Here is an 11,909-nt window from a genome sequence, read left to right on the forward strand (position 1 = left end):
CTTAAGCTGCGTTTTCTCCAAAATGAATCCCTTCTGACTCGTGCTGATCATTCGGTTCATATCTTTGCACTTTGTGATTTCTTTTTTTTTTAATTATTTTTTTTTTACTGCCCTGTGTGATTTCTCTTTTTTTTTTTTTAATGGAATTGCCATGATTACATTGTAGCATCATTCCTTGGTACTTTGGAGAAAGCCGGGGTGGTTAATGATCTTAAAGACAGAATAACATGCCAAGCTTTGGAGGGTCCCATCAGAGGACTCTTCCATCTGTGAGCCCACATGTGCTGGTTTTCACTAAGATTCTCGTGTACAGAGTGACACAGTCAAGTTCCCTTGAAATAGGTGTTCTTGCTCTTGTTTTACCCTATACTTTGAGAAGTTTTTGACTCTTATTTTAATATTCACAGGTGGTTGAACTAAAATGCGGTGGAAAAGATATCCCGGTGAGCAGTGCCAACCGGATTGCGTACATCCACCTGGTGGCCGACTACCGGCTGAACAGGCAGATCCGCCAGCACTGCCTGGCGTTCCGGCAGGGCCTGGCCAACGTGGTGAGCCTGGAGTGGCTGCGGATGTTCGACCAGCAGGAGATCCAGGTCCGCTTCTTGCACCTGGGAACACGGGTGTTTCCTGATGTGAAAGGCCTTCTTAAAATCTGCCTCCAGTTTCATAACCTGAACTTTTTTTTTTTCAGGTATTAATTTCTGGTGCACAAGTTCCTATAAGTCTGGAGGACTTAAAATCCTTTACAAACTATTCAGGTATGTTATCACTACTAGGTTATTCATCCCTGAAAATGTTACAGGTGGTCATATTTCCAAAGTAATTTCTAACATGCTTTTTTACATGGGTAATTCATTCATGATTTAAAACCCAGGGTGTACGGGGTTACAGTGAACTCCTCTTCCTGTCTCATTTCTCACCATCCCTTTCCTCCCCTGCCCGTCCCCACCAGGAGTAACCACTGTTCTTGGTGTCTTTACATATTTACATATAAGTACAGATTTCATTCTTATTTTCCTTGTTTGTATACACTATTCTGCAGCCTGCTTTTTTCTCTTCACAACTTACCTTATTAAGCCTCTTCCTGTGGCCACTGGGTTGCTTCCAGTCTTCTGCTTTGAAAAATAGTGCTAGACCAAAAAATAGAAAAAACTAAAAACTGAACCTCTTCAAAATATTTACTTTTGATTAAATTAAACTTGAAAGTTTTTACTCTTCAAGAAAATGAAAAACCAGAAAGAAGACCTACAAATGGCCAGTAAGCACATAGAAAGATGCTCAACAACATTAGTCATTAATGAAATAACAAAAGCATAACTAGGTTGTTCAAAGTTGGATTGGTGTACTCTTTGGGTGTTTGTGAGGTTTTTTGTTTTGTTTTGTTTTTCTTTTGGCTGTGCCACGCATCATGCAGGATCTTAGTTCGCCAACCAGGGATCAAACCCGTGCCCCGTGCAGTGGGAATGTGGAGTCTTAAGCACTGGACCACCAGGGAAGTCCCATAAACTTTATTTTATATACTTGGGAGCAGTGAAAAGGAAAAAAAAAATCATCCTTAAAACAACCACTATTATTTTGGTTTGTTTTCCTTAACCATAGTCTGTTATTCTGGTATTTTCAGGGTTTTTGGTAAAAATCAGCAGACTGATTTTAAAATTTATATGGGAATGTGAAGGACCTAAAATAGCCGAAACATTTTATAGAAACAAAGTTGAAGGATTATCACTCTGATTTAAAACTTACTATAAAACCATAATAATTAAGACGTTGTGGAATTGGCACAAGGATAGGCATATTGATCAGTGGAACATAATTGGGAATTAAACAGATCCTTAGATTTACAGTTAATGATTTGACAGTTCAGTGGTACGTGGAAAAGAATGAGCTTAGACCTTGACCTCACACCATATGCAGAAATGAATTCAACAGGATCAGAGACCTGTAGGTAAAAGCCAAAACTGTAAAACTTCTAAAAGAACATATAGGAGAAAATCTTCATGACTTCTGGATTAGGCAGAGTTTTTAGTTGTACAGCAAAAGCATGATCCAGAAAAAAGAAATTGATAGAAATTTGGACTTTCTCAAAATTAAAGACTTTGCACTTCAAAAGATACCATTAAAAAAGTGAAAAAACAAGCCAGAGATTAAGAGAAAATATTTCTAAGTAATATATCTAATAATGGCTTATGTCCACAGTATATAAAGAACTTTTGCAACTCAATAATATAAACAACTGAATTTTAAAACATGGGCAGAAAATAAAGTGTTTCACTTAAGAAGATATATAAGAATGTCTGGTAAGCAAATAAGCACATGAACAGATGTTTAACACCATTAATTATTAGGGAAATGCAAATTAAATTCTGATGAGATACCACTACATACCCACTAGAATGACTGTTCTCAAAGAAGACAATAGTGTTAGTATGTGAAGAAATTTGAACCCTCTTGACTGGTGGCAGTGTTAAATGGTAGAACCTCTTTGGAAAAGTTTACAGTTATATAAAAAGTTAATTGTGGAACAACTGGATGTTTGCAAAAGAATGAGGCTGTACCCCCACCTCACACCATACGCAAAAATTAACTCAAAATGGATCAAGAACTTTAATACCTAAAACCATAAAACTCTTAGGAGAACACTGGGATAAATCCTCATGACCTTGGATTTGGCAGTGGGTTCCTAGATATGACACCAAAAGCAGGAGCAACAAAGAAAAGTAAATAAATTAGACTTCATCAAAATTACAAGCTTTGTGCATCAAAGAACATTATTAAGAAAGTGAAAAGACAGCCTTCAGAATGGGAGAAGATATTTGGAAATCATACATCTGATGAGGGTCTGGTATCCAGAATGTGTAAAGAACCCTTACAACTCAACAAGAAGACAAGCCGGTTCAACGACGGGCAGAGCGTTTGAATAGACGTTTTGCCAAAGAAGAGGTTACAAAAGGCCAGTACGCTCAGAAAGATGCTCAGCATCACTAACCACTACGGAAATGTAAACTGGAACCAGAGGGAGATACATTCACATCTATTAGGCTGGCTGTTATCTCTCTCTCTCTCTCTCTCTCTCTCTCTCTCTCTCTCTCTCTCTCTCTCTCACACACACACACACACACTCACACACACACACACACACACACACACACACGTGTTGGCAAGGATGTGGAGAAACTGGAACCCTCATTCATTGCTGGTGGGAATGTAAAGTAGCCAACATGGAAAATGGTTTGGTGGTTCCCCAAAAAGCTCAACATAGAATTACTACATAATCCAGCAATTCAGGACTTCCCTGGTAGTCCCGTGGTTAAGAATCCGCCTTCCAATGCAGGAGACGTGGGTTCAATCCGTGGTCGGGGAACTAAGATCCCACATGCCTCACACCACAGCTAGGGAGTCTGCGTGCCGCAGCTACTAAGCCCGCACGCTCTAGAGCCCGTGCGCCACACCGAAAGATCCCACGTGTCACAGTGAAGATCCCACGTGCCGCAACTAAGACCCGACGCAGCCAAACAAATACATATTAAAAAAATAATAATCCAGCAATTCTACGCCTAGGTCTATATCCAAAGGGATTGGAGGCAAGGACTGAAACACCTGTGTTCATGCAACATTGTTCACAGGAGCCAAAAGGTGGGAACAACCCCAGTGTCCACCTACAGATGATGGATAAACAAATGTGTTGTAGACATACAATGGGAATATTATTAAGTCTTAAAAAGGAATGACGTTCAAATGCACGCTACAACATGAATGAACCTTGGAAGCATTATGCTCAGTGAAATAAGCTAGACACAAAAGGACAGATACTGTATGATTCAACTTCTGTGAAATACCTGGAAGAGGCAAATTCCTAGTCATTGAAAGTGGATGAGAGGTTACCAGGGGCTGGGGAGGGGCACAGGAAGTTACTGCTTAGTGGTTATAGGAGTGTCTGCTTGGGGTGATGCAAACGTTTGGCTTGGAAACAGCAGCGATGTTTGCACAGCCATGTGAATGTAATTAACACCCTGAAAATGGTTTAAATGGTGACTTTTATGTTACATATTTTACGACAATTTTAAAAAGAAACCTATCCAGACTCCTCTGTTCTGTTGAGTGCTGTTTCCCAACCTTTCCTCCAAGGTAAATTTTGAAAAGGTTTTGGAAATGGATCGTAGTGAAAGTTGCACAGTATCGTGAGTGTAATTTCGTTTAGTGAAACATCTTTAAGAGCACACTGAGAGACAGACCAGATCATGGTTGTCTGTGGGGTGGACGTGGGGGTCTTTTGAGGAAATGGTTATGTTTTAAAACTGGATTGTGGTGATGGTTTCAGAACTATAAATTTACTAAAGTAAATTACGTATATCCATGTGTGTATATTTATATGTATATAAATGTGTGCATGTGTCTCCCCTTTCTGTAATTAATTTGTATTGCTCTAAATTTGAACTCGAATGTTTCTGTAAAGGCAGATAATACCTAAGGTCACATTGTCCTCACTATCAAGTCTTCTGTTGAAAAGAATGAAATCAATCCAAGCTTTCCTTTGCCAAGGAAGTGGTCTTGGCTTCTTTGCGTTATCCTCTCTGCACTGCAAGCATATGCCTTTAATGATCCTAGCTATTCCTATTCTAGTAAATAGGTTTAAAATATTACCATATTCATTTTGGTGCCAATTAATGCACTTAAGATATTTTATTGATGCTATCTCTGTAGTATATTAACAATGAGGGAACAACATATAGCAATTATTTCAGTTTTAGGAAGCACTTAACTAGATTAAAAGCTGTAGGAGCAGATATCCCACTTCAGAGCAGTGGTCTAGTTGAGTGCTGGGGTGGGTTGGTAACCATGGTCTCTACCTTGTTGTCGGAAGGATGGGTGATAAATTTAGATACTAAGATGTGTTGGCAAAGTAACTAGCTCTATTAAAAATAAAAACCCCAGTGTTTCTGCTACTTCTAGATGTGTGACCATCATGTAAATCCTTTGTTATTTAGGGTTTGCTACTCAGCAGAGGCTGATTTTTAACTCCTAGCAGAGTTCTTAAAACTCAGACCCCTTTGCAGCATCTTTTGCTGCTAGGGTTCATCGTGTAGCTGCAGGTGCTTGTTCCTTGCTCTGGCCTTTGGTACTTTACCTTCTGAAGCTTCTCTCCCTGCTGTGCACTTGCCCATCATCTACCAGCACAGCATAAAGGCGTTTCTCAAGAGTTGGCTTCCAGCCATGAGCTGAAAGAAGAAAAGACTGCTCATCACTGGACAGGCACAATGAAAAGGAATCAGTCTTAAAAGTTTGTTACTCTGGTGCCTCTAGGAGAATCTTGCTTCTGCAGTTACCTCGTTTTTAATAGAAATGTCTGTTCCTTTTGTCATAGGAGGCTATTCTGCTGATCACCCGGTAATCAGAGTCTTCTGGAGAGTTGTGGAAGGGTTCACGGATGAGGAAAAGCGCAAACTGCTCAAGTTTGTGACAAGCTGTTCCCGCCCCCCTCTCTTGGGGTTTAAGGTACACAAGCTCGCCACGGCTGGCTTTAAACACCAGCTTGTAACTAAGAAAGCCAGCGGGTAGCAGATGGGGCTGAATGAAGTAGTGCGTACACGTTTTCAGAGAATAGCGTTGACAGTGTGTCAGAACACCTGGTTTATTATTTTGGTACTATGTTTTTAGCCTCATTAACTGAGTATTTCAGCTCCATCACTGAAGGATTGGTTATTATCTGTGCATCCTGGTGCTGGTTTTATTTGGGGTTTTTTCCCCTGCATTCACAGTGTCGACCTATTGCTATGAGGGTTGTCACTGTGCTGGGGGTTAAAAGCGAAGAGCTGCTGCGGCCGGGCGGGCACGACGTGAGTGATCAGTGTCACGCGTCTGCGGCTCAGGCTGGTTTCACTTTTGAACTGAAGAAAACACAGGCTACGAATTGACGTCGGGTGTTCGGGAAGAATGATGCGTGAGCAGTAGCATATTTTTTCCTAGTTGCTCACTGTTACTTATTTCATGTTACCTGGCCTTACTGTGTCGTTTCTGGTAATTCATGTTGATCTCCTATAAACTGGCTTAATATTTTTAGCAATTAAAGTTGGTCATGGGGGGCTTCCCTGGTGGTTCAGTGGTTAAGAATCCGCCTGTCAGTGCAGGGGACACGAATTCGAGCCCTGGTCCGGGAAGATCCCACATGCCGCAGAGCAACTAAGCCCGTGTGCCACAACTACTGAGCCTGCGCTCTAGAGCCCGCGAGCCACAACTACTGAGCCTGCGTGCCACAACTACTGAAGCCCGCGCGCCTAGAGCCCGTGCTCAGCAACAAGAGAAGCCACCGCAATGAGAAGCCCGCGCACCGCAGCAAAGAGTAGCCCCCGCTCGCGGCAACTAGAGAAAGCCCGCGCGCAGCGACGAAGACCCAACGCGGCCAAAAATAAATAAATTTATAAATTTATAAAACAATTAAACAGTGGCACATAAACTATACTTCGGGGTAAGGACAGTGGGTTTTAGCGCATATTAACGTGCCACCCAGTTTTGTTCCTTTGTTTTTTCACCTGCATTGGATCTTCGTCGCTGTGCGCAGGCGTTCTCTCGTTGTGGCTGAGTAGACTTGGCTGCAGTGGCGTTTGAAGCGTCTTCGCTCCCGTCACAGCTCTGCGGAGGGAGCGCGCTAGTGTAAAGGGCGCCGACCAGGGGCCCACCGTCCTGGCTCTCACTGCTCACCAGGCACCTGCGCTGGGCTGCCATGTTGCTCTTCTGTCGCCGTTTCCTGCATACATTTGGCAAGGAAGTTGAAGTAGCCAGGCTTGTGAAACCCTGGTAGTGGAAAGGCAAGAGCACACAGGCCTGAGAGCTGGCAGACTGAGGCTGTCTGGGTGAGGACGGTCCCCACTTCGTTGTGCTCCTGCTGGAAGGGAACGCATGCGTCACATCTTGTATCTAATCACGTTCATGTATCACAGAGGGAGTCACCGGTTATCTGTAACCATCAAAGGACCTGGCGTGCTCTGTCTGGAACAGTGTCTAGGAGTTCAGCCTGCAGATACTTCTGCCCAGTGTACAGTGACTTGAGGACATGGTTACTTATTGCATCATTGTTTGGAAAAAGTGGAAAAGACCTAAGTGTCCATTTACAAACTGTGCTGCACGTGCCTGCTGGGACCCATGCAGCTACAGAGAAGCAGTGGGGAGACCGGCTTGGCGTGGGAAGGCCACAGAGACACATTATCAGATGGAAAACCGTCAAGGCGCAGACAGCGTCTATAACGTGCTAGCGCTTTATGCTTGTTAGGTGGAGGAGGGAGAAGACACTCTCTTGTCTCTGCATCAGGTCTCTGTGGAAGGTCCTCAAGACACCCACAGCATTGCTGCTCATGGGGTGGGAACTGGGAAGCTGGGGGAGTTTTTACACTACAGCTTAAACACTAGCCAGAGCGTCATTATTGTGTCTAAAACACGACAGCGAACGCCTGATGCCGTGGGTGCAGGTGCTGCGTCTGCCTGGGGCGTCCCTCTAGTCTCTTCTGGCCTGCAGGCCCCGCCCTCCCCGACTGTGCCCGTGGTCCAGTCAGTGGGGGAGCTGGGTTGCTTCTTTGCATGTCTTGTAAACTGGTCGCTAGAGGTTTTACCGGATTCTAGATGTGACTGTTTCCTTTGGCAGTAACACTGCACAGACGCCGTCGTGATGCTCACATCCTCTGGCTCCAGCATCAGACCCCGTGGTCGTGAGTCGTCTCTGCAACGCGGCTCCATCTGTTTCCAGCGTCCTGGCTTTCAGCATCTGGGCATCTGAGGGGCTGAGCGGTCACTGTGCTGCGGTCGCCTAGATCCATTCTTTGCTGTGGTTGAAAGCAGCCGTCTTCCAGTTGTATCGTTTCTTCCTTTCTTAGCTGATTTCTCTATAAAGAAAAACTATTTTTTCTCATCAACTCTTTGGTTACCCTGAGGACTGTTTGTACAGCCAAGATACAATAATCAAGTAAATCTTGATTATTGCTCATTTACAACTTATCAGAACACTGAGGGGGATAACTGGCATCTTCTAAAGTACATTTTGGTTCCTTTATTATCATTATGCACTTTTAACATTTGATGTGTTTCAATCCATTGCAGTCACTCTTTGATAGTCAGTATCCCATCCATGGGCGGGTGAGGGCCTTCAGGTGGGCTCCAGAGTCCCAGGTAGCTTTGGGTCGCTTTCTTGCTTTCTGGTATGACAAGATAGTAACACTTGTCACGTTCATTTCCTGGCCCACGTCTGGAATCAGATGTTTTCCCAAGAAGCCCTGTTTCCTTTCTTCGAGAATAGGTTGGTAGAGACCAAAGCCCAGGCACTTGATCTGTTCATTGTCACAGGTGGTCATTGTGTCCAGGCCTTTTCAGTGGACAGAGCTAGGAAATGGGCGTTCTTTTGTCCCCAAGAGAAAAATTCATCACAAGTTCAAACTGCTCTTTCAAATTGAAATTTAGGCGTATAAGGTTTTTATCTCTTTGATTTTTACATTGGGGACTCTCCTTACCTATGAAAATCTTGGCTCCTGTTAGTTCATTTGCTTCCTCTGATAAGTTCTAGGGTCCTACTATAAGCTATAGTTCTCTCTAATACTTACATAATGGTGGGACTTCCCGGGTGGTGCAGTGGTTAAGAATCTGCCTGCCAGTGCAGGGGACACGGGTTCGAGCTCTGGTCCAGGAAGATCCCACATGCCTCGGAGCTGCTAAGCCCGTGCGCCACAACTACTGAGCCTGCGCTCTAGAGCCCGTGAGCCACAGCTACTGGAGCCGCATGCCACAACTACTGAAGCCCACATGCCACAACTACTGAAGCCCACGCACCTAGAGCCCGTGCTCCACAACAAGAGAAGCCACCACAATGAGAAGCCTGCGCGCCACAACGAAGAGTAGCCCCCGCTCGCCACAACTAGAGAAAGCCCGCGCACAGCAACAAACACCCAGCGCAGCCCAAAAAATTAATTAATTAATTAAAAATTAATAGCAGCCATTAAAAAATACTTACATAACAGTTACACATCATACTACAGTGGTTTTAGAACAATACCGATAATTTACTGTGACATTTCTGAAAACCGTTTAAGATTTCTTTGCAATTCTAAAACACTGGAAATATTCCTCTCTGTGTGATGAAGCCACCAATAAATAGGTTTATGTGTTTCATTTTGCTTTCGATATTTAGAGATTGCCTTTTTCTCTCCTTAATTGAAATTGCTTTACGTTCCCTGTTGCTGCATCCACGTGGCCCCTGAGCCTAATCCACACAGTGTGGTTCATTTGGAGAAGACGGGCTTCTTCTGCCTTTCCTGTGGTTCAGTGTAAGCAGAGGTTTATATATTCAGCTCTTTACCCTTGTACCTTTCTGAATTTTAAACACATTTTTAAAAAATAAAAAATAAAAGCTTTAGAGGCCCTGTTCACTGACAAGGCTATGTCTCCCATGAATTAATGCTATTCTTTATCCCTTTTTATGCGTGGAGCCCAGGGTACAGTATTTGGTAGAAATTTAGAGATGAGTCTTGAGCGCAGTGAAAGAGCGAGCGTCCTTTTGGGGAAAGGTGACTGGGGGCGGCAGCTTTTGTGTACGAGTCTGGAAAGCTCACTTCAGGCCGTGCTTGTTAACCTTCTCCTGCGCACCTGCTGTCTTCCAGGAGCTGTACCCCGCGTTCTGCATTCACAACGGGGGCTCTGACCTGGAGCGGCTGCCCACGGCCAGCACCTGCATGAACCTGCTGAAGCTCCCCGAGTTCCAGGACGAGGCACTGCTGCGGAGCAAGCTGCTCTACGCCATCGAGTGCGCCGCGGGCTTCGAGCTGAGCTGAGCTGTACCGGTGCAGCCGTGGCCCACCCTTGACGGCGAAGGCCAGGGCCTCTGCGCGGCACCTCCGGCCAGCAGGGCGCCCAGGCTGGACCCCTGGCTCTCCTGGGTCCCTCCCCCGCCACCCCTCTTCCTGCATTTTTAAATGATTTATTAAGTTGTGCTCTCGTATTTAGATGGGCGTTGCTTTTCAAATAACTTAAAATAACAAATGTTATGTGCCACATGGCTAACTTAGTAATTTTGCCAAGAAGAGCACAGTTTTAAGACTGGTGGCAACTCAGTGAAATTAACCAAAGATGAAGCTTTGGCTTTGCTGGTGGGACCGAGCACAGCCTGAGCCACGTGGCCCGGGCTCCTGGCAGAGGCGCTGCTTGTGGCTTGGCCCAGCTCTGGGTCTGCAGAGAGGCCTGAGGGCGGAGAGGCTCGCTCTCGGGGCCACTGCTTCTTGTGTGGTTGAATTGTTTACAAGCCTAATTGGTAAAACTAAAGGCTTTTTTTTTTCCCCCCCTGCTGCCTTTTCCCAGAGTGGTTAGGTTTGGAAAGTAGATAACAGTGGTAATATTTTATTTGTGTTTTTTAAGCCATTTCCCCCAAACGGGACTCGCATGCTTGTTCCCGGCCTGCCGCTGCCCTGCATCTTGATGGTTCGGACGTTACTGTCGGGGGTGTGTGTGTGTGAGGCGGGAACTTCCTTCTGTTTCCATTTCTGTCTCCACCTTGTGCCTGGAGAGCTTTCAGGGGAGGGGGTCTCGGTCCAGTCCCTGCGGCGTGTGTGACACACGAGGGCTCGGGGAGAGGAGACCCTGCAGCGCCGTCTAAAGTCACTTGAACCAAAGTGGCCCTGCGCCTTTGCACTGCGGCCCGGGCTCCGCGGGCCGGTCCTCCTGGATGTGCGGGGGGTGCCGCGCTCCCGCGCCCTCTGCCCCCCGTCGGTGCTGCTGTGCAGGAGGGGCGGGCGGCCCAGGCGCCTGAGGCCTGGGTGATTCTCTCGGGATTCGGCACTTTATCAGGACCTGGGTAGTTTCAGTCTCCACAAGTCTCCAAAACGGAGAGCGTTTCAGAGCATCACCTGTGAACACAGATGTTGGGGCCGCAGAGGACTCTGGACCACGCGCGACTTCTCTCCCACGGCTGGTGTTTCGCTGCCACTGGAGCTCTGGGCTGTCGTGTTGAACTGGCCAGAATTAGCAATATACTTCTAAATGTGGGAGAACTGAATGACACTTTCAAGACCGTGACCGTTATCGAAACAAAATGTATAATTTCTTAATTTGAAGAATAAATTAAGTGTTTAAATGCTCTTTGTAGTCTTGATATACAGAAATAAAATAATTAGGGTTTGTCCTTGGTTTTATTTTTATTTTAGGTCGTTTTGTGTTGAATGTTCTATGTCTTCTTATTAGTTGATTTGTATATTTTATTATCAGTATTTTGGAAATGGAATATCTGGGACTGAAGAGAAATGGGCAGTTACACTTATTTGGGTTTTTTTCCTCAGCTATTCTGAGCATATTTATTTGTATGTTCCAGTGGCTAAATATTTGCATTAAATTTTTCCCCAAGTCTGTGTTGGAGTCGTACCCCAAATCATTGTAATTAGTTCTGTTCTGCCCTAGTGAAACCACAACTTCTGAACATTAGTTTTATCAGGCTTGTTTAAATGTCATCAGTTCATACAGGGTACAGCCACCTATGCTTCAAGGAAGGTATACTAGAAGGTAACGCCTGCCGTCTGAAATGCGCTGAGCGAGGCTTTGAGAAGGTTGACCTGTAACAGCCCTTCCCGCACGTGCTCTGGTGAGAGCCAGGCCCTCCAGGAGTGACCCTCACCTTGCCAGGTCTCACTGGGTTTAGCATTACATTACTGAGAAAATTACACTTCAGGAAGATTCTCCTCTCTCTGTTGTCTCGTTTGCCGTTCCTGCTTCTGTTCTGCCCTCTGCTTGGTGCTGGTAGTTTTGTGCTCACACCATGGGAAAGGCTGCAGGTATTTCTCACAGGCTGTGTCTGCGAATAGACTTCTGCCTGGTGTCCCAGGAAAGCTGATTAGGGCAGTGGTACCACACCGCGGTGCTCGCGCCACCCTGGTGCCACTCTGATA

General features: G+C 45.2%; 1 protein-coding gene across 1 annotated transcript in view; it reads left to right on the forward strand.

Moving 5' to 3' along the window:
• The window catches only part of UBE3C (ubiquitin protein ligase E3C), a 114,095-nt gene extending 102,927 nt beyond the window's left edge, over positions 1-11,168 (forward strand). The window contains exons 20-23 of the mRNA XM_082632140.1: positions 408-596; positions 695-761; positions 5,366-5,496; positions 9,639-11,168. Of these exons, the coding sequence (XP_082488266.1) occupies positions 408-596; positions 695-761; positions 5,366-5,496; positions 9,639-9,809 (558 nt within the window). The 3' untranslated portion in view covers positions 9,810-11,168. The remainder of the gene's footprint in view (positions 1-407; positions 597-694; positions 762-5,365; positions 5,497-9,638) is intronic.
• Positions 11,169-11,909: the final 741 nt, after the last annotated feature.

This window comes from Mesoplodon mirus (assembly GCF_964341445.2).
Source record: "Mesoplodon mirus genome assembly, chromosome: 9".
NCBI lineage: Eukaryota > Metazoa > Chordata > Mammalia > Artiodactyla > Ziphiidae > Mesoplodon > Mesoplodon mirus.